The 23,883-nt window shown below is 43.4% G+C and overlaps 1 protein-coding gene across 4 annotated transcripts in view; it reads left to right on the top strand.

Moving 5' to 3' along the window:
• Positions 1-23,883, top strand: part of NT5C2 (5'-nucleotidase, cytosolic II) — a 106,485-nt gene that overhangs the window by 5,689 nt on the left and 76,913 nt on the right. For 2 of the 4 annotated variants that reach the window (XM_088448718.1, XM_088448717.1), the window contains exon 2: positions 17,644-17,765. In XM_088448718.1, coding sequence (XP_088304844.1) covers positions 17,665-17,765 — 101 coding nt within the window. In that variant the 5' untranslated portion in view covers positions 17,644-17,664. Of the gene's footprint in view, positions 1-15,721; positions 15,763-15,840; positions 15,933-17,643; positions 17,766-23,883 lie in introns of those variants that run through there. The other 2 variants (XM_088448716.1, XM_088448719.1) reach the window with 2 other exon arrangements.

The following is a 23,883-nucleotide window of genomic DNA, read 5'->3' as shown; positions in this document are numbered from 1 at the left end:
GCTGATGTCAGTGTCCTCGTATAATTGGCTATTTCAGCTTGTTACATACTGACTAATTGAGGCTGGTTCTGCCCTTTTCATGTTACAGGCATAACTGAGCTGTGACATCCCCAGTGTGTTACATTAAGTGCAGTGACGTTTTATGATGCTGCAATACTCTATTGACTTTCTATGTGCTTAGAATCACTATACAGTGTAGTGAGGTTTATCATACATATTTTAGCACATCTCTATAGCCCCATACACATGTTTAGTGATTGAGCATCACTCTTGGATCCTCTTTAATATTGCAGAGGGATCGTTGTGCCTTAGGTCCCTACTGCAGACCCCAGATGTTTGAATACTATTACAATCATGCATCATTCTGAGTACATACTGATTGTTGGGACTCTCTGTTCCCTATCCTAATGAGCGCAACAGTATTGTGTGAACTATTTTGCATTCTGTCCTTTCCCAAAGAAGAATGCATTGGCTGGTAGTATAGAGCAGCACATTACATACATTCACGTACACCAATTATAAATCTTCAGAAATTGAATTTTCATCTTTAATCACCTTGTTATAGATATCTTAATATTGTCTCTAAATTTTACTATGCTTTGTATTTTGCGTTAGAGCTATAGGAAAAGATGAGAAGGGGGTAGAGTTTAGGTTATTTAATCATTATGCTGACAGTCACAATGTTGACAGTACAGGTTAAGGGTTATGTTTAGGGCTCTAAGATTCTGAATGTCAATATAACACGCCTGTTTCTAGATACAGGCAAGTAGTAGCTCCTGGTTTTTCCCAAGCATACAGCCTAAATTTGACATGGCGTGAATCCCAATAGTATTTGTGCTATGTAAACGCTATTCATTGCGCACTGCGTCCTCCCGTTCAGTCACTGAATAACAACCTTTGTTTAATCTCACAAAAAGAGGAAAAGAAACCACAAAACTGCTACTCAAGAATCAGAAGCTGCCCCCCGGGGGCTAAAATGTTGTTGCCCAGAAACTGAATGGGGGGATGCAGTATGGAAAGACCAGTATTTGTGTGTCACGGAATCGGTACGAATGACCGCCGGACTACGCCTATATCAATCCTTTGCCAGGATTCCTGTGTCGGTATGTGGCCGCCGGTCTCATAACTACATCCCGTGTGGCACACGTTTAAATACTGTTGAGGTTCATGTCGTGTCTAATGTAGGTTATTTGGGAAAAGTGGCTACTCAGTCTTGCCATAGAGATGTAACTAAGCATTTTACCTTTTTGATTCATCTATTTTTTTTTTATACATTGTTATACTGCAGAAGTGCCATCACCTAGCGTTTTTGCACCTTATGGCACGAGACGCTTGGCGCGACCTAGATTCCCCACCACGGGTAACAATGTGTACTTTTTCACGAAATTGTGCGGATTAGTTGCTTAGCAGCCGCACATTAAGATGGTCACAGTATACCTGGGATACTAGATGGTACACAGTGACTTTTGTTGCACAGGATTGGTATGTCTTCACGCTAGGGCCGGCAGGGCGCCTGTCATAAAGGACACTTCAGCGCGTGCCTGAAAAAGGGCGTGTCCTTCAGACTCTCCCCCTTTTCATCACTGTAGGGGGCGTGCCCAGCACTGGAGAAGCTGGGCCGCCCCCAAGCTCTCCCCAAGTCTCCGGTGATTGTTTCACCAGAACTCCTCCCCCCCCCCCCACGGGACACTGCGGCACATGGGTGGGGACAGCTGTGTTCTAGCGGGGCGCCGCCATAAAGGCAGGGCACGTTTCAGCGCTTTCAAATCGGGTAGGGTGCGGCACCCCGCTGCAACAGCCTAGCGGTAACACTATGTATAATATAAAGTGTATATAAAGTCGCAGATTAAGCACAAAGATATGTGGTGGAAGGCATGGTGCGACCACTCAAATCGAAACTGTCTTTTGCCTTTTGTACCCATATTCGTACCCACAGAAGTGATGCAACTAAAATGCATAGTTAAGGAAAAAGATACTTGGCATTGCTAAGTAGTAAAGTCTGTGGCGTGCCAAGGGGGCTATTTGGTACAATTTGAGCCAAAGTGAACGTGGAAACATCTGTACAACTAATAACAAGGTGATATTTAAGTTGATGATAGTCATTTTTAAAAGCAAAGGGCAAATCTAATCATTCCCAGTTATGTCTCTGCACAGTGGCTGTGAGTCAGACAGCAGAGGAAATTCTTCTTTCCAATGCCTCAGTGTGAATGGGACAAATCTCCAGAACCATGGAGCAGTATAGCCAGATTCATGGCCCTGTAAGCTCCCATGATCTATTGGAGCTGGGTTTAAATATGTTTATTGATTTGCTGTGTTGATGGACGGCTTGACAAAGGTTGGGCTCACCAACCAAAACGTTGCCTTTGGTCTGTACTTCACTGTTTGTTATGCAGTATGAAATGATGATAAAATGAATCATAAGCTACTTTGGGCCTGATTCAGACCCACTCGCGAGCGGCTGTCCGCTCGCAAGTGGGTCGATGTTATGGACTGAGCATGCGCACGACGGAGGGAGCTCCGTCGTGCGCATGCGCCAGACGCGACGAGCGAAGGACTTTCCTTTGTTGTGTCTGATCAAAGGGGGCGTGCTGTCGATGTTGATTGACAGCACGCCCCCTTTGGTAGGAGTGCCTCCCTGACGGGGGCGTTCCCACGGGAACGCCTCCCGTCAGAAGCCGGCCCACTGACATCACTAGTGATGTCAGTGGGAGTGATTTTGGCTCTGATAGAGTCAAAATCACTCTGGAGCTTGCGGTTGAAAACCTCAACCGCAGGCTCCGGCTCGCAATTTCGATGGTCGCGATGGTCTCGACCATCGCGGCCATCAAAATGCACGCTCGTATAGCCTGTGGGTGGTGACCCACAGCTATACGAGCTTCCAGAAGGACGCTCCATTTTCATGGAGGCCGGCCCTCATTCAGAGCGTGCGCTCTGCTCAGAGCGTACGGCTCTGTATGAGGGCCTTTATTTGGTGAGTGCCTGCATATTTTCTATTTATTGGATATACCTGGGATACTCCACGTGCCCACAGGTTGCTGTGCACCCCGCTGCTGGAAACATTGGATTGTGTGTGTGTCTGTGTGTGCTTTTACGTTGAGAAGCACCTGTTGGTAAGCAAGGGTATCTTTCTAATTGGGGGGTGGTATATTGAGTGAACTTTGTAATAAAGCTCTGATATTGGAGTTTCACTGCACAGCAATACTATATTTCATTATTATGATAATTAAATGGAAAGGTGCATTTGAACTCATGGAGGAGGCACTTGGAACTAGGTCAGTAACTTTCATGTCATGTTGTAAATAAAATAATAGAGGACACATACATTTGAGTTTTACGTATGTATCTGGGAGCATTGTAAGATGCTCACTATTTTTGGGGGAGAATTTGCAAACTGTTTTGTTTTATAGAAACGTGGATGCACTTAAAAATGTGTTTGAATAATGAATTTAGCATAATTCTTTAATTCTAGCCCACTGGAAAAATATACAGACCACCCCAAGTGATACAGTTTACACTTTTTTAGGGATGGGTCTTTTCATTGTCATGTTTGTTCTCAGACAGCTACTTACAAAATGTATCTAGAAAATTGCCGGACTGAGGGCCTGATTCAGCAAGGATCGCTATTTCTAAAGCGCACGCAGGCGGCCAATTGTTGCGTACAGCGCATGCGTATGCATCGCAATCCGCGTGTGCGAAGGCACCACTGCGATCACGGAGACCATGCAGAGCGATTGCACAGTGATTGATATGTAGTGACCGTTTGGCATGGTGACGGGGGGGGTGGTCGGAGAAACGCAGGGGTGCCTGACCGTTTGCGATTGCATACTGTATGCAGCAATTTCTAAGTAAGGTCAGGCCTGCTGTAATTCTGCATGAGGGATCAATGGCACTCGATGTTCCTGATGTATACGCAGGACTGCACAGTATTACAGATGTCACCTATCCCAATACATTTATTTGGATTAAAGAGGTTACATGGTTGTCCTGAATTAAGTCAGTCCCTTCTTTTGACAAAATGTATGGGGCATGGGTGTTTTTGAGAGGGCAGCATATAATGAAATGCCACTCCACTGCTTTTAACCTGTCCTGACATCATTCAGAAACCGCAATCATCTGTTAACGCAACCTTTAGCTAAAGGTTCCTACACACACTAGCTAAAGGCCCCAACACACTAGACAATCCATTGTGTATGCACTATGCGTGCTCCCGCAGCATCGGTCGTCGCATCTTCAGAACTTTTGTACATGCAGGAAGATCTGTCGATCTCGTTAGCAACTCGCCGCAGACCGTGCAGTGTGTACTCACTAACAGACAATCAGGCAAAATAGTTACATTATATAGTCAACGATCTAACCACCAAGCGATGCAAGATATTTCATTTGGTTGTTTTGTTAGATTGCACAGTGTGTATGCACTAGATCCTTTCCCGGGAGTTCAGGGGAAATTGTTGACGACATTGCATCATTTCCGTCTAATGTGTACCTAGCATTATGCCCTGCCCTGTGGACGTATCCCACTGCAGACTATTGTTTAATCAGTTCTCACGATCTTTAATAAATACAATAAGCACATTATCATTACAGCTTCAAATCGGGAAATGGAGAGATTGTAGAACCGGTTTAAGTCCATAAATATTACTCATCTCTCACTTTCAAAGGCCTGGTGCCTTAGTTTTATCACTGGCTCCTAGTGTATTAATAAGTTGCATTATTGTGAACAGAATCTGTCTGCCTCAACTGTGTGCTGGTACATACTGTACATGGGAGTTTTATCTACAGAATTGTATGTTAACTTATATACTGTACCATATTATATATTACTTTTGTATCATGAATAAGGTGCAATCCTTAGGGAGTGCTTTACCACATGAAGACCTGTGTGCACTTTGTGAAATTCATTGCTGATATAATATTTTAACATACATGAATGTTCAGCTTCTTACAGGCCTCTGTAAACCTATTGGGGTTGATGCACAGTTGAAGTGTAGTTTTGTAGATGTATATACTGTATTGTGTGTGTTCGTACTGTGCATGATCTGGAGCAATGCAGAGTCATATGAATGCAGTCTAGTGCAAACTTGCCTACCCTCCTGAAATGGGGTGACACTCCCAGCCACCCGGAAAGGTGGACAAGTCTCCTGGCCAGTCCCCCCCCCCCCGCACCATAACTGAAACACCACAGAGGAGAGGCCAATGACCTCATCGTGGCCCTGCCCCCAGTTACACAATGCCGGTGAGCTCATTCTGTAGCAGGGGTGTCACCATGATCGCATGTTCACATCCCCGCTCTGCCTCTAATACCCCTTTTACACCAGAGCTAAAACCCGGGTTATTTCAGTGTTAACCCGGGTAGCTCCTTGGTGTAAAAGGGGAAAGGGTTGGATTGCCGGGTCGAGTGACCCGGCAGTCCAACCCAGGTAACTTGCAGGGTTTAATACGAGAGTAACCCGTTGAACCCTGCAGTGTACATGGTGCGATCCAGGTCAGGGTGACCTGGATCGTGCCACTTGCCTGCCGATTGGCCGGCTTCAGTGGCTCTTGGAGATGACGTCATCTCCAAGCGTCAACTTCAACACCGGAAAAGCCGGGTCTATGCAGAACCGGCTCCGGTGTGAACGGCGCCGACTCGGGAATATCCTGGGTCGGCGCCGGAGAAATTCCGGGTCTGATCCGTATTGAAACCCTGTACCAACCTCCGGGTTAGACCCGGAATTCCGATATAAAAGCAGTATTATAAAGCATGCCGTCCTGCCACACCCCCTCAAAAATTGGGAAAGCAGCCGGCACCCCCCAAAAGATGCACGAACATTGGGGATCAGTATAGATGTCCCCGATTAGCCCCCCTGGAGTTATTTGAGGTACTTAAGTGCTTTCAATTGCCTCTATATAGCGTCTTTGCTCAAGTGTTGAAGAATACCATTAAGCAGTTTTTTCTGGTGAAAATAAAGCTGGCCACACACATAGCGATATTTTAACCGATCTGGCCGATTCCGACACATTGGAACGTCAGATCATGTAATATATGGCCAAATCCTGAGTAAATTGTGAGTCCCCACTCACGATCACGATGCGAAGCGCGTCCTCGCTGGTCGCACATCGCGTCTTCAGATCTGCCGTGCAGTAGGGCAGATCTGACAATCTAGGACACGATGCACTGTGACAGTCTGGATGCAGGAGAGATCGTATGAAGATTGGACACCAAATTGTGTGCAGACCGTGTGGAGATCGTGTGCAGATCGCATGTGTGTGGCCAGCTTAAGCACTTCTGTCAAATTTGGGGTACTTGAAAATGGGTGCAAGCATGGTTAAAAATCGCTAAAGGGAAGTTTTAAGTTACACCAAAAACGCACGTTCAGCAAGCACCTGCAATCAAAAAAACACCTCCCTCATACTTGCAGACCGCCAAAGAGTCTATTTTGCTTCTTTTTATGTGTACCCCAACTTTGTACTTTTTCGCCCCCATTTTCAAAATAATTTGTTGGGGTGTTCTACATTTTTTTTTTTTACGCACTTATCCTTTGGGGGGCTGTCCCAAGGGTGCAGAGCGGTTTCCGCACGTTTGCACCCCAAAACCGCAAATCTGCACTTTTTGCCTCTTCTATTCATAGGCAAAACTTTTTTGCCTATTACATTGCATTGACTTTCCGCGTACGCGAAAAGACTTTGCAATTAAATACGACGAAAAGTTTCCGCCTGGCGAAATGACGTCATCCGTGATACTTTTTTGCGGATTCGGACTTTTCGCCGACAATTGAACACGGGCCTGAGTCTGTACTCCACTTCTGGCTGGGGGGCATTACCAGTTGGCAGCAGTGCATTTGCACTAGGCTAATTTCATAGAGGGATGGACGGGATTATGGCTGTGCAGAATTGTGCATACTCCCGTTTGCAGACATCTTTTGCACCATGGATAGGGCTTGTGTAAGAGAGCACAGATCGTGATGACGGCTATGAAACCAAGCATATGGATAGAGATGGTCCAATCGATTAGATGTGTCGCACTCTGGATATGGGCACGTAGTTATGTGCATGCAATGCAGGTGCTATTACAGCTGACTTGCATTCATCTCTGCACAAATAATTACAATGGGGCTGCTGCAGTTATATGGTGTACACTGTGTTTATCTTCTAACTTTAGACATCACCATCAAAAAAGGAAAGGCTGGAATGTGATTGCAGTATCTCCTAGGAGAGGTTTAGGGAGTTATCCCCCGTGTACAGTGCTAGAGTCATTAGCCATTGCACAGCATTATTATAGGGGGAAAAATACTGGTGACCTGACTTTGCTCTTGAAATGGAGACATGTTAATTGGGCTTGGCATTAGCAAATGTCACATTTCACTGTGATGAAATGTAGAGCTGGAAAGCATCAACCAACCTAGATCTACAACGGTCTGACTCGCTGTAATGACAGCAAACTAGTGTGTATAGTGTAATCCAACCTGTCAATCAAAGGGAAGCTCTTACTTTTTATTGAGTGTTAATACAGGAATGTGGAAGATATGCTGTCTTGGGAAACACGGTTTTAGGTTCATTTATTTAGGTTGGGGACACGGTTTTAGGTTCATTTATCATAGAAATGGCACATACCACGTCCAGTCGTGGCTACACTGTCTGCTTATCTTTGTCCTGGGCAACGAGCAGACTTACCTGTTATAACCATGAGACAGATGACGTTTTCTGTGCATAGTGATACATGTAGAAATGGTTAGGGTGAAGTCATGTGCAGCCTCTATAGCTGTCATTGTATTCTTAACATTTATTTAAAAATACAATCTCTTTACATTTTCGTATTCCGTAAAGGGACATTATACTGTAGAAAAAAACACTATTGAAAACCCATACAATATATATGTTTTTTTTTTTCCTGTCTGGCTGATGAAGTCTACTTGGCTGAGAAATGTTATGCTGAATCCATCGGAGGCCTCGCAGTTGTGTCAGACGATTTGTTGGTCTGCCAAAATGTACATTTTGTTTTGTTTTCTTTTCCCTTGAGTGCAAATTCTTCTTTCTCCCCCAATTTCTGTGCAACATTCAGTATTCCAGCTGCTGTGGAACTACACATCACAGCATGCCCTGCCACAGTTTTGCGGTTGGAGCATGCTAAAACTGTGGCAGGGCATACTGGGAAGTGTAGTTCCACTTCAGCTGGAGTGCCAGAGGTTGCCTACCCCTGTTATATGTTACACTATCAGAAACACAACTATTGTTTAATATTAAGAGTATGTTAACGTCTGATGTTAGCTGCAGTATGTACATATATAGTGTAACAAATTCCCCCACCCTTCCTGTCCTCAATCTCCACTGAAATTCAGCTAACACTACCCTGTCATTTAATATTTTCACCACCAATCTCAAGGCCCCAATACACAGTGCGATATGCTTCTTGCGATGGCCGACATATCGGGCGGTCCCCACACATGGGGCGATCGGGTGTCCGACTGCCCGATATGCCGGCACCCCCCCTCCCCCACCGCCATAGCGCTGCATGGGATCATACATTGCTCCCCCAGATCTACTGAAAATGCAGAAAGATCAGGAGGAGCGATGTACGATCCCACCGGAGCACACACTGGCCGATATCATACCCACACACGGAACGATATAGCAGCGATATCATTCCAATCCGTCGGACCGGCTGCTATATCGCACAGTGTATGGGGGCCTTCACTCTCCCCTATATTTCTTGACAACCAATCACCGTCATTAAACACAGTCAGGCGGCGTACCAAACCAGTGATCAACTGGTGGTTCACAGCTACACTCTCCCTCCAACTGAAGACTACAAAATAAAATTTGTAAATAATGGTCTGGATTTAATTCTCCAGCAAATACCTAAACACAGCTGGTAATCAGCAGGTGGACAAGGTGACCTAAAATATCCCAACAAGGCATAATGAGATTAACACCGCTGGTCAGCCAGTATGGTCTGTCAGCATGCACTCAAGGCCCCCATAGATCAGCAATTGATTGCAGCAATCGTGCAATTTGCAATCGATTTTGTATAAAAATCTTTCCCTTTTTCAATCGATTGTGGCAATTCTGCAATCTGCAATCGATTGAAAAAAGGAAAATTTTTTATACACAATCGATTGCAAATTGCACGATTGCTGCAATCAATCTCTGATGTATGGGGGCCTTCAGGCCCAGTGGGTCAAGAAGCCTAACAAAGAGAGCAACAGCAAAAATAGATAAACCCAATGGATCTAGAAATGTGAGTTTAGTAGATACTCAAAACAAAATGACCACACTCCAATTCACAACAATGTAATATCCAACTGATTTCAATTTTTTTTTAACTTTTTATATATATGATAGAAGATTGAAGGAATTTGGGAGAGCAGACAACTAATATATGGCTTAAATGAATAGATTGCATTCTTATAAATATTGGTTCAATTTGCATAATTCAAACTTGCCCATTTCTCATTAATTGTCCTGGAAATTGTGTATATTGCACCATATATTTATTTATTTAACAGTTTCTTATATAGCGCAGCATATTCCGTTGCGCTTTACCTTATATACTCGAGTATAAGTCGAACCGAATATAAGCCGAGGTACCTACTTTTGCCACAAAAAACTGGGAAAATTTATTGACTTGAGTATAAGCCTAGGGTGGGAAATGCAGCAGCTGGTTGTGCCCCCAGTAGTAATTCTCCCTGGTTGTGCCCCCAGTAGTAATTCTCCCTGGTTGTGCCCCCAGTAGTAATTCTCCCTGGTTGTGCCCCCAGTAGTAATCCCCCCTTTTAGTGCCCCCAGTGGTAATCCCCCCTTTTAGTGCCCCCAGTAGTAATCCCCCCCCTGATAGTGCCCCCAGTGGTAATCCCCACCCCTTTAGTGCCCCAGTAGTAATCCCCTCCTGGTAGTACACCCAGTGGTAATCTCCCACCTTTAGTGCCCCAGTGGTAATCCCCACCTGGTAGTTCCCCCCAGTGGTATCATGGCCCCCCTTTTAGTGCCCCAGTAGTAATCCCCTCCTGGTAGTGCCCCCAGTGGTAATCCCCACCTGGTAGTTCCCCCCAGTGGTATCATGGCCCCCCTTTTAGTGCCCCAGTAGTAATCCCCTCCTGGTAGTGCCCCCAGTGGTAATCCCCACCTGGTAGTTCCCCCAGTGGTAATCCCCCCTTTTAGTGCCCCAGTAGTAATCCCCTCCTGGTAGTATACCCAGTGGTAATCCCCCCTTTTAGTGCCCCCAGTAGTCCTCCCCCCCCAGTAGAGAGAGATGTAATAAAAATAAATCACTTACCTGAAACCCCCGCTCCTGGTCCCGCCACTAACAGATCCTCCGGCCGCTTTGCATGGGAGAGACGTCATTACTCATGACGTCTCTCCCATTACCCACTGCGGGAGCCGGAAGATGGCTCCCGCAGTGGGAGCAGCAGCAGCCGCTGAGAGTCTGACAGACTCTCAGCGGCTGCTGATTACAACAAACACACAGCTGCCGGCTGTGTGTTTGTGCTGTGTAGCGCTGACCGAGCTCCGTCCGGTCAGCGCTACACACTTCACTCGAGTATATGCCGGGGGGTGCTTTTTCAGCACAAATAATGTGCTGAAAAACTCGGCTTATACTCGAGTATATACGGTAAGTATTAGGGGAAGTTCCACCCATACGCAAAGTGCGCCAATCCATACAAGCAAGGTAATTATTATTATCCTTTTTTTTTTTTTTTTACGGCACCACAAGGGTTCCATAGCGCCTTACAAAGTACATAAATGAGCACACAAGACAAGTACATAAACAAAAGAACACACAAGAAAAACAGTTATTAACAGTACAAACAATACAGGACAAATACACGATTTATACATTGCTGCATGACACTTAAATAAGCTGCATGGTGTCAGCAACCAAGGGTTAGGTGCTGTTGTAAATTAAAGTAGGAGTAAGTGAAGGAGAAGCACGTGAGGGAAGAAGGCCCTGCTTTTGAGAGCTTACATTCTAAAGGGGAGGGGGCAGACAAACAGGGGTGACACAGATGGGCTGGATTGTGAGGAAGGAACATGGAGTAGTGTGTTAGCTATATTATTCCAGCTCTCATCCTAAGTCATTTATCATGACATTTAAAGAATGTTTAATTTTTACAATGTTTTATGTTTTTACCCATCAAATCAGTACCATATGCTGAATTATCAGTGACAATTTGTACATATATTTAACACACAAACATATCCTTATTTGACAATCTGAATGGATGTCGAGAAGCATTTAGTTTGTTGCTTGTGAGGAAACCGTTAGCATATTGACTTGACTGTGATGTCTGTGGGTTTTAAAAAAAGAAATGATTGCATTGGGGACTAGATCACTTTACCAGTCCTGCATTTGTTACCTGCTTCAAAACAAAAGGGTCTATTTACTAAGCCTTGAATGGAGATAAAGTACCAGCCAATTAGTTCCTAACTACCATGTCACAGGCTGTGTTTGAAAAGTGACAGGAGCTGATTGGCTGGTACTTTATCTCCATTCAAGGCTTAGTAAATAGACCCCAAAGTGTTATACTAGATGACTTTATACAGAGTGCAGTTGAGAAGAGGTCTAGTGATTGACAGCAGATCTGCTATGCTCCCTTTAGGTCCTGGTACATCTGCCAGCCGGTTCCCCGATCGGACTGGAACCTGCCGGTTGGGAATGCCGATTGGCAATCCGACGACTGCCAATCCGTCAGGGAATCTGTGAAATTCTTCTTGTTAAAAATCCCAGCTTTGCTGATCACAATCATATTTTGATCATGATCGGCAAATCTGAGAAATCCAACATGTTGGATTTCACCAATGCCCTGGTGTCTGGGGATCGGGGAATTGGACCAATCCATTGCTGATGTCTTTAATCTTCAAAGGCTAAAACTAGTCTAGATTATGTATTTATTATAATGCCCAGCAAATGAGTCCGTTCTGGAGAAGGTATTTATGTTGTTCTTCTTCCCCAAAAGGTAGACATGGGGGTAAAAAGGTAGATTGGTTGCTATGGGCTTCATCTCCACTTCTAAAAACTCTCACTTTAATAAATATACCCCTTAGTATGCACAGAAATATAATATTCTTTTTGCATAAAAGAATTGCAAACCTGGGGTATAGATCATACTGCTAAAAAATTGATATACTTCCCATGACATCATAAATTACAGGAGTAAAATTCCACACCTCCATAGCACTACATGTCACAAGCTTTTTTATTAATAATATTATCACTTTTATTGCTCTCAGTTCCTGCTTCTTTATCATGGCTCATCTACATTTGATTTACAATGAATCTCTCTGGGCATTTTTCATAGTGGCGGTCCTCAGGTAGCTACAGTGATAAACAGATCTGTGTTTGTGGATGTATAGGATAGTAACGCAAACCTTTTAAACTTTACACAAAGCTCTGCATCGAGTCATTTCAGGAGCTTAAGCAGTCGAAGCTTGTAAATTGGAGCATGTCCAGCGTATGTCTCCTCTGATGTGAAATCATCTCAGAATTTACTGGGGTTTACATTACACATATAACTGCATTCCAAAGCTCAGTAACAGCCTTAGTACTCGCTGCGTCTTGCCATATACTGTATTTTCCACTGGTGACTCTAACATTATAAAAAGTTTGTGATAAGTCGAAGCAGCCTTTAACCTTTTTGGGTGCATTTCATTGTGATGTTAATACGCACAATGTACCAATAGAGCAGACCTGGCAAACCTGTGGCTCTCCAGCTGTTGTGAAACTACAAGTTCCAGCATGCCTTGCCTTAGTTTTGCTAAATCTGTGTCAGGGCATGCTGGGATGTGTAGTTTGACAACAGCTGGAGAGCCACAGGTTGGCCAAGCCTGCAATAGAGCATATCCACACTCCTCCTCACTCCTCTTGCATGATGTTAGGGGCAGATTTGTGCCTGGATGGTAGTGGGTATTGTATAGACTACACTGTAATGACATTTGTGTATCTATTCTGTCAATGCCCCAATATTTTAGGTAATTGGACACCTGAATATATGCCGGTTTCTATGACCATGAAGTAGTTAATCCAAATAAATTTTCCAAGTAGGGAAAGAATGCAGCAAATCATCTTCGTATGCACAGAGATTAAGAACTTTAGCAGAAGATTATGGATTTGTGTGGCCTTTGTAGTGTTATAGTTAGGACATAATTAAATTGGCTACAAACACATTCCTTCTCTGCCATGATGAACGTCTTACTGTGTATGGGCTCACAGCTGTGAGAACCTTAGTGCATTCATCAGTACTAAAGGGTCGTAATTCAATTCTTTTTGCCGCAGACCATATTCTCAGGTCACTTAGCTTTCACTCATTACATCATTATGTGGTCTTCAGGTAGCCTGGGGTTTTCAAGTCATTTCTTATGCAGAATTGCTCACTCTTAGGCCCTGTACGGTATTTTCTATTTCTGGTAAACCATAAAATCTCGTTGCAATTTAGCTGTACACAATGCAGAAAATTTAATTATTTGAGAAAAGTAAACCTACAGAACCCTTTACTCCCACCCAACCCAGCTGTTGGTTAAAGGGAATTTAAAACTGCAGTCAAAAATGACCATAGGCCAGGGGTGGGGAACCTGTTTTCTGCCAAGGGCCATTTTAATATATATAACATTATTCATGGCCCAACGCCGGTGATTATATCAATGCCCGTAGCATGCGGAGGATGCTCCGGGGAGCTGTAAGGGCAGCCGTCTGACCGCCTGAAGCATCCTAAGGAGGCTCCATGCGGCACTGTTGCATAGTTACTGTTGCATAGTTACATACCTACCATTCTAGGCACCCTGGTAGCCAGATGAGGCTAGCAGAAAAAAGCTCCAAGGGCCAGACCAAATGATTCGGCGGGCCTTATATGGCCCCCGGGACTGAGGTTCCCCATTTCTGCCATAGGTGATAGTGTTTCATCTGATAGAAAACAAAACAAAACTGTTTATTATTATTATTATTATAGGGGTTTGTTATTCATGTTCGACACAATTTCTTTAAATTTGTAGAAAATATTTAGTGATTAGCTCCATTGTAGTCTGTTTTTGTGGTGTGCCTTGTACTTCACAACATTCTTCCTTTAGAACATAAGTGCCAGTATCACCAGATGAGATGGGTAATACTGGCAGAGTTCTATGAGTGACGTTACCTGCCCAATAATGTCTTGTTGGCTTTTAGAACTGGTATGACCCATATTTGTGGTGGTTATTGACAAAAATGTTGCATGGTGGAGGCCCTCACCAGTTTGCTAGATAGGGAAAGAAAAGCCTACTGTACTGTATATAAGAATAAATAGTTTTGGCTAAGCAGTCCATAGAAAGAATCATGTAACAAATGTTAATGTATAACTTCTGATTTTCAAAGATTTGGACACTGACGGTTACATGTCCTGTATTGCCTTACATGTTTCAATTGTCTGGTCCCATCCTGTTTAACGTGGGATACCTATCAGATTGCTGGCTTTCTGCCATATACCAACTGTACAGCATTATGCAGATAATCCTCCACCGCCCACCTTTGTTTCGTGGTGAAATTAATATGGAAACCAAGTGCTTGTGAAGAACAGGATGTGGGAAGTTGTTCTCTGACAAAGCAATAAAAAACATTAAATGAAATGTCAATATTAAGAATGTATTCCTGCCATTATAATTAATGAGGAATTAATATGTACCACAGGTTGTCTTGTAACCTGATCTGAGCACATGCTGCTTTCTAGCCAATACAGACCAGATACCTTCATCGTGATCGATTCAGAGTTGAGTTAGTCGGCCGCAATGGCACTAACATTGCTTGCACAGAATTTCGTGCAAATATTGCAACTCTGTGCTTGGTGCAGCGAGGTATATATGGAATCATACAGAACTTGGCGTTATGCACAACTCAACATAGTACGCAGTTGCGTCTACATGCCCTCAACAGGCCCTCACTAAACTTAGCCCGTCAGCTATGCCCCGTCAGTAGCAAGTGGAGATGCGACTGAGTCGTGTACTACTCAGAATGGTACATAGAGGCGTACTCTCCGTCACAGAGCATGCATAGTCAAGGACATGGCAGAATTCATCGACGAAACTGTGTCAGCCCCATTGTTTCCAAGGACATTTAAACGTTCCGTTATCACTTCCTAGAGAAAAAAAATGGGATCTAACTCAGGAGTCCGTGTCACTTTGAAGGTTTTCCTGGCGATCGGTGAGCTAGAGGTGCCGCCATGATCTTGCGCTAGAGTACTGGTATTATTTTATCCACTTTGGAGACTGAAAAGAGAAGGCAGCAAAAACCACTGTAGAAACCGTGTAAATATAACTAGGGATGGTCTTCTCCTACCCCCAAAATGGGTAATTGCATAACTTCGTTCTTGTTTAGACTTGTTCTCGTTGCATTTCTGGATAACTCTGTGCTATTGTTTCACCATTAAGGCATTTTTTTTGTTTCCTCCAGACTTTTTTTTTCTCTGTCCTTTCAGACAGAGGTTTGTAGAGCCTGACTATCCTGTTACTGTTTGCTTAGAAGAGGCAAAAAGTTAACAAAACAATAGGTGACAGGTTTTTATTTTTTCTTCCTGTGCCCTCATCTAAGCTATTAACAACACTGCTATTTTAATGAAATATTAATACACTTACCAGTGCTTCTATTTTAAATGTCCCACACCTCCTCTCGCCAGCTTGTAATTTAAACTTGTGGCTTACAACGTTGGTGCCAGCTGTAGAATGACAGGTGTCCTTTATCTTCATAAATAGACAGTAATAAAGAGCTGCAACGCTCCCAACAACAACATTGGCAGCTGGATTATGAGGATGATGAGACACGGCCATCCAGTGAGTGTAAATGATTTGTGTTCTCTCCACTGCACTGTGGGCTCCACGTAAAGATACTCTTTCTGCTGTGCGCACCAATTTATTAAGGATCATAACAAAAATAGCTTGTGAATGGAGGAAGAAGCCTCGCATTACAGCACTCGATTCTCATTGACTGCTTGCCCAGTCGGGTAGGAAATGTCTCTGCGTTATTTATGAATGTGTGGTTTTTATGCCCTCGTTCTAAGCTTCCACATGTGTTGGTAATACAACATTTCAATTATATATCATTTTTTATTTTATTTCTTTAAATTGGAGGTGGCGTTTTGAGATGTGACCTTTTTTCCGCATACTTATGTGATTTTAAACATAAAATAGGGACCAAGTCTAATATTTGCAAAGATACCATTTACAGGAATGTCTATTTTTTGTAAATTCTTTAAAACGTTCTAAAAATGTACAGTGTACTTGGTGCCAGGAAAATAATTTATCCAGAACAGTGATTTCCTGCGCAGTTATTTTCATAAGCAAGATGCAAAAGCTTTTCTCGTTAGTAAGTGCTCCCCCTCATAGACTCATATCTGTTCTGTTTGGCAGCAAGGATGTAATACATGTATTACAGACTTCGAGTGATTTCAGGTGATTGTCTGCAGCACCTTAGGTCTATTCAGGTGCTGCACTCACTGCACACCTTCTGTTTATTTTGATTTCCCTACCCCGTCCATTTCTCCAGGTCCGTCTTCCAAAGCTTTCCCATCTGATTTACCTGGTGGCGTCATATGGAAATTTCTCTATCGAGAGATAACAGATTATTTTCTACATATATATATATATATATATATATATATATATATTCTTTATCTATTTAATTTCAAGTAAAAAAGGCTTCACTTAATTCTGACTTGCAAAACTTTATTTATAAATCACATTAAGCACAGTATATTTATTACAGTGCAGGTTTTTAGAAGTCGAGTTGTTTCCCATAGAAACAAATCAGAATATAGCTATTATCTTCTAGAAAATACAAGATAAATGATAAGTAGAATCTGATTGGTTGCTATGGGCAACATCTCCACTTCTAAAAACCTGCATTTTGTAAATATATAACTTTTAGTGTGTGCAAATGCAGTTGCAGAAATAATACAATTGCATACAGTATTTGCATAATGATAGTTTAATCAAATGGACATAATTGTAATAAGCAGTATTTTTCCAGCTTTGTATTCATTTTGAGTTCAGGAATACACTTTTTCATTAAAAATTGGAAGATTAAAAACCAAAAGATCATATATCAAAGTATTACTTTATTGGAAGAATTTCTAGTCTTTGTTAATAAAATGTTAGTTTCGAACAACCTATATAAAGATAATTTTAAGCAACCTAGCGCAACTCGAGCTAATGAATGTTTACCTCTGAATGAATGAAATAGATGACAGCACATTTGGCAAATAGACATCATAGTAGATAGCTCTATCCATGAGCACTTTGAGTTAGTAGAAAGTTTCTGCAATGAAAGTTGTGTACTGTACATCTGTTTGCAAGAGCTGACGGCTATTTGCGGTAATGCTGCATGTTATACAGAAGGTTTAGTCAACCAGATCAGCTACCAGCCAAGAGCTTGGACGTGGATTGTTTTCATACATTTGTATGTATTGCATGTGTGAGACACATCCATGGAAAACGTGGACAGTGGTACTAATAAGGTTATTTCCATATTGTTTACAATACATTTTTTAATGTAGCTCATACTGTGCAGCTAACACAAATACAAATAATATTGGTTAAACATATTATTATTGCTACTATCCAGTGGTGCCCTGGAATCTCAGTAAAACCATTCATACATATTATTGTTTGGCTGTTCTTCCACCGTCTGACTCCATTTTTTTTTTTGCGGCACAGAACAGAGCTTCAGGCTTAAAAATGACAACATCATGGAGTGATCGTCTCCAGAATGCGGCAGATCTTCCTGCCAACATGGATGGCCATGCCATGAAGAAGTATCGACGAGAGGCTTATCACAGGTGAGGAAGGCCGGTTTAAAACTCTGGCAGTTAAAATGACAGTGCGTTTTGAAATTCCTTTTCATAAGCATGTTTGCATGCAATTTAGTAACCGACGCAGATAAATACATCTGACATACAGAATAAGAGGACCGGTGTTGAAGCTGTTGCTAGAACATACAAAATAACTTGCAGTAAGAATGACTAGAGTATTACATCCAGTACATAGAACAAGAGAAGTGGTATAGTGCAGTTACCCATTCACACATAGGGCCTGATTTAGAAATGTATGCAACTGCAATCTCTCATGGAGCTCAATAGCGAAAATATGCTAATGTCGTCAAAAGTTTACCCAAGCATAGGGACGCCCGCTGCTGCCTTGTCATATCCATCTGACGTCGTGCATCAGAGGGAACATCCACGCAGCAGAGTGAAGTCTGACCTTTCTTAAACACTGCGTCTCTCCTGACACGCTGAGAGCTCTCATGTTGCGAAGATGGCAATGGCTAATTTATGCATGACCATGAAACAGCGTTTAAACAGCCCCGATACACCTGTTTCCTTAACCACCCCCCTTAACCTTTCCCAAACGCTGACTACCGGTCACTCACTTTGCCAGCGAATACTCTGTGTGAGCGTAATTGCAAACCAATCGCTGTGCTTGCACAGTACGGCTTTCACGCATGCACAGTGGCTAACAATCGCCCAGACTGTGTAAATATCGGCTACGTAAATCTCAGAATAAGGCCCATAGTTAGATCAAAAACTGAGCATTACATACAGAACAAATGACCTGGTATTGGCACAATGCTCCATACACCACAGAATTAAAGGATATACTATGGATGTAGCAGTGTCCAGTTGTATATTGTGTATATACATATAAAATAAGAACATGCATCGAGAATTATGGTCGGGATCGGCCAACGATTTAATAAAGATCGGAACAATCCCTCTTTCTGTACTTCAATACCTTGCACAGCGCCGCATGCGGTATCGTCTGGTTGGCCGTGTAGCACAGCGCCGATATCCCATGCAGCCGCAGGAACGCGCAGATTGGGTGTACATGTTGAGTGATCTGGCCGATATGTCGTCCTGATTTGGACGGTAACGATATATTGACCCAACATTGCTCCAGTCTGTACCAGCTTTACACACAGAGCAAGAGAAGTGGCAGTGTGCACTTGTATATACAGCTATACTAATATTATAAGAACGTTCCAAGTTGGCTCAAAAACGACTGAACCGATTTTCATGAAAATTGCATAATTTTGTAGTGGAAACTCCTAGAATAACCTGCACTTTGTTTCATCTCCATCCGTCAAGTTAAAGCTGAGCACTCACAAAACAACATTTATTGACATCATTAATGTAAAAGATAGGTGTGGCACGATGGGTGCGGCTGGTAGGCAGTGGGGGGGGAGTGGTGCTTTGGGCCCGCATTCACTTGAATAGGATAGGCTACATAGCAGTCTGTGCACAGTGACATTGGTGTGAGTGGTGGATGAATAGGAGAGGCTACATAGCAGTCTGTGCACAGTGACATTGGTGTGAGTGGTGGATGAATAGGATAGGCTACATAGCAGTCTGAGCACAGGGCACACAGTGACATTGGTGTGAGTGGTGGGTGAATAGGATAGGTTACATAGCAGTCTGTGCACAGGGCACACAGTGACATTGGTGTGAGTGGTGGGTGTATAGGATAAGGCTACATAGCAGTCTGTGCACAGGGCACACAGTGCCATTGGTGTGAGTGGTGGGTGAATAGGATAGGCTACATAGCAGTCTGTGCACAGGGCACACAGTGACATTGGTGTGAGTGGTGGGTGTATAGGATAAGGCTACATAGCAGTCTGTACACAGGGCACACAGTGCCATTGGTGTGAGTGGTGGGTGAATAGGATAGGCTACATAGCAGTCTGTACACAGGGCACACAGTGACATTGGTGTGAGTGTTGGATGAATAGGATAGGCTACATCGCAGTCTGTGCACAGTGACATAGGTGTGAGTGGTGGGTGAATAGGATAGGTTACATAGCAGTCTGTGCACAGGGCACACAGTGACATTGGTGTGAGTGGTGGGTGAATAGGATAGGCTACATAGCAGTCTGTGCACAGGGCACACAGTGACATTGGTGTGAGTGGTGGGTGTATAGGATAGGCTACATAGCAGTCTGTGCACAGAGCACACAGTGACATTGGTGTGAGTGGTGGGTGAATAGGATAGGCTACATAGCAGTCTGTGCACAGGGCACACAGTGACATTGGTGTGAGTGGTGGGTGTATAGGATAGGCTACATAGCAGTCTGTGCACAGGGCACACAGTGACATTGGTGTGAGTGGTGGGTGTATAGGATAGGCTACATAGCAGTCTGTGCACAGAGCACACAGTGACATTGGTGTGAGTGGTGGGTGAATAGGATAGGCTACATAGCAGTCTGTGCACAGGGCACACAGTGACATTGGTGTGAGTGGTGGGTGAATAGGATAGGCTACATAGCAGTCTGTGCACAGTGACATTGGTGTGAGTGGTGGGTGAATAGGATAGGTTACATAGCAGTCTGTGCACAGGGCACACAGTGACATTGGAGTGAGTGGTGGATGAATAGTATAGGCTACATAGCAGTCTGTGCACAGTGCACACAGTGACATTGGTGTGAGTGGTGGGTGAATAGGATAGGCTACATAGCAGTCTGTGCACAGTGACATTGGTGTGAGTGGTGGGTGAATAGGATAGGCTACATAGCAGTCTGTGCACAGTGACATTGGTGTGAGTGGTGGGTGAATAGGATAGGTTACATAGCAGTCTGCGCACAGGGCACACAGTGCCATTGGTGTGAGTGGTGGGTGAATAGGATAGGCTACATATCAGTCTGTGCACAGTGCACACAGTGACATTGGTGTGAGTGGTGGGTGTATAGGATAGGTTACATAGCAGTCTGTGCACAGGGCACACAGTGACATTGGTGTGAGTGGTGGGTGTATAGGATAGGCTACATAGCAGTCTGTGCACAGGGCACACAGTGACATTGGTGTGAGTGGTGGGTGTTTAGGATAGGCTACATAGCAGTCTGTACACAGGGCACACAGTGACATTGGTGTGAGTGGTGGGTCTATAGGAGAGGTTACATAGCAGTCTGTGCACAGGGCACACAGTGACATTGGTGTGAGTGGTGGGTGAAGGTGCTGCTGTCACCAGTCTGTATAGCGCTGCTGGTCACATGGGCCACTCCCGCAACAGGGCTTCTATGCAAAGCAATACAACTAGGTCACCTCAAATAATAAAAAATGTTGGCAGAAGCGATTTTCATCATAGGTGAAGCCGCTGGTAACAGCTAGTACAGAATGATAACACACACTGAGCATTACACACAGAGCAAGAGAAGTGACAGTGCGCGGGGTTGTATATACATACAAAATAAGAACATACACTGAATTACATGATACAAGGGGATGTAGTCCAGAAGCCGAAGGTCTAAATGGCGACCGCCGGCTTCCAGACACTGTAATCCCGACTAGGGACGAATGACAGGCGTCTAAATGTAGATGCCTGTCTTTGACCGACGTCTGGAGACCAGTGCCCGGCATCCCGATCGAGCGGATGCCGGGCTCCGCAATGGACAACTGCGGGGGATTATGTTTAGGGCTCCCGGGGGGACTTGGGGTTAGGCACCCCCCCGGGAGGTTAGGGTTAGACTAGGGGGAGGGAGGGTTAGGGTTAGGCACCCCCAGGGGGAGGTTAGGGTTAGGCACCCCCCTGGGAGACTTAGGTTTAGGCAGCGGGGAAGGGGGGGTCAGGTTTAGGCACTTAGAGGGGGGGTTAGGGTTAGGCACAGGGGTGGAGGTTAGGGTTAGTCACAGGGGTGGAGGTTAGGGTTAGGCACCCTTAAGGAGGGTTAGGGGGTAGAATTAGATTAGTTTATACTTACCTTTAGGAAGATCAGGATTTCCTCCTTTGTCGGGCAGCCGTGCGGTAATACATATCACACCCGATACAAGAGAAGTGGCAGTGTGTGGTTGTGTGTGTCCGTGTATGTGTGTGTGTATTTATATATAATATATATGAAGTGGTACAGTGCGGTCTATTATACAGAATAAGAACACGCATTGGGAATTGCCCCATTACTAGTTCACTGTTGTCCATAGCAGAAAACACACATTCTATTCTCAGGGCCGCAGTTTTCAAATGTGTATACCTACATATGTTATTACCAATGTGTTTCATCCTTAAACTAACTCCTACACTCCATACACCGCCCGCCCCCACAACTTTGCAGAATAAAAGTCATATAACCTTGAAATGTTGTTGTCATGGTGCTGTTATGGGAGCCTCAGCTGATGGTGTCTATCTGACAATTTGCTCTGATTAGTCCATAGCGGGCAGCCCTTATGCATCAGCAAGGATACTAGTGTTTTGTGAACGAATATGCTGGATTTTCATTAATATCGGTTCAGCGAACAAAATATACCCTGCACGTAAGCAATGGATACACTTTTTTTTTTTGTTTGTTTTTAACAAACTGTTTTTGTTGTCCTACAGTAATATGATTTGAAATAATTTTTCGCTATTCTGGTGAATCTAAAGGAATAAGTCAGTTTATTCTAATTGCCAAAGAAAATACCGTATGGCAGAGGTTCCCAAACTCTGTCCTTAAGGCACCCTAACAGTCCAGGTTTTGAGGATATCCATGCTTGACCACAGCTGACTTAATTACTACCTCAGTCAATTTGATTTAACCACCTGTACTCAACCATGGATATCTCCTAAAACCTGAACTGTTGGGGTGTCTTGAGGACCGCGTTTGCATCAGTTCAGGAACTGTTAATTGTATGAATTGAATACTAGTTTTATGGTGTCATGTGCATGTGTTATACAGTACATCATCTGGAGGCCTCTAAGAAGTTATTAATCATATATTTTCTCTATACTATATTTAAAGTTATCATCAATGTTTGAATTTTTACGCCTGGGCGATATTTATACAGCGGCTGTGCTGTGTATTGAAAATAGATTTGGCAGAAACATTGTGCTTTTATTCAATAGACAAAGTTAGTTATAAATCTAGCACTGAGAATGTGGATTTGTGTTACACATTGCTTCATTAACTCCTCTAGAGCCAGTGTGGGCGACTGATCAGTTTTTTTGAGGGGACCTGTTGCTGTCTAATAAATGTTAAGTCCAACACTGAGCATTATACAGCTGCACTAGCAATACTTATATATGGTCTACTGTTGGAACTTGTAAATCATTATCATTGGTACTATTCCTTGAGGCCGAGTTTCCTTTATGTGGCAGACATTATTAGACTAACAAGTGTTCAGTTGATTAATTAATTACGCACAACTTAAGGCCCCCATACATCAGCAATTGATTGCAGCAATTGTGCAATTTGCAATTGATTGTGTTTAAAAATCTTTCCCTTTTTCAATCGATTGTGGCAATTCTACAATCTGCAATCGTTTGTATATAAAAATCTTTCCCTTTTTCAAACGATTGCAGATTGTAGAATTGCCACAATCGATTGAAAAAGGGAAAGATTTTTACACACAATCGATTGCAAATTGCACAATTGCTGCAATCAATTGCTGATGTATGGGGGCCTTAACAGCATCAGTGTGACCCTATTCTGTGTTTGATACATTACATACAATAGGTAGGTGTTTTTATTAATAACTTTTGCTTGTCATTGTATTGAATTCTTTACATATATGGATAGTATTGGGTATTTTGATTAAATGTTTTGGTTTTTGTTTTGTATTTTTTACTCTGATTTGCCACATTTTTTGTATTCACTCATCACACCTTTCAATTTATTTGGTGTATTTACCCAGTACAAAATAATTTTTTCTGTAGTTTTGACCCTTTGAGAAAACACACTTGTCTTGCTGAAGCCGGGTTCAGTGAGAACATTTCTTGAAGTTGCTCTGATTTGTTTTCTGTATTTAAGGGTTTTATTGTTCTCTCACTTATCTCTGTATCGCTCCGCACCGTCACCTATTATTATTTTAAAGTTCCTGGCTTCTTCCCTCCCCCGCAATGGCGGCGACACGCCTCTGTTTCGGGCATCGCCGCCCTCTCCCAGCCCACAAACAGTAGCAGACTGTCAATCACTGACAATCTGCTGCCAGTCTGCGAGCG

Source organism: Taudactylus pleione, unplaced genomic scaffold (assembly GCF_031769625.1).
Source record: "Taudactylus pleione unplaced genomic scaffold, aTauple2 ptg000464l, whole genome shotgun sequence".
NCBI lineage: Eukaryota > Metazoa > Chordata > Amphibia > Anura > Myobatrachidae > Taudactylus > Taudactylus pleione.
Note: the sequence above shows the minus strand (reverse complement) of the source record. Positions and strands in the feature narration are given on the sequence as shown.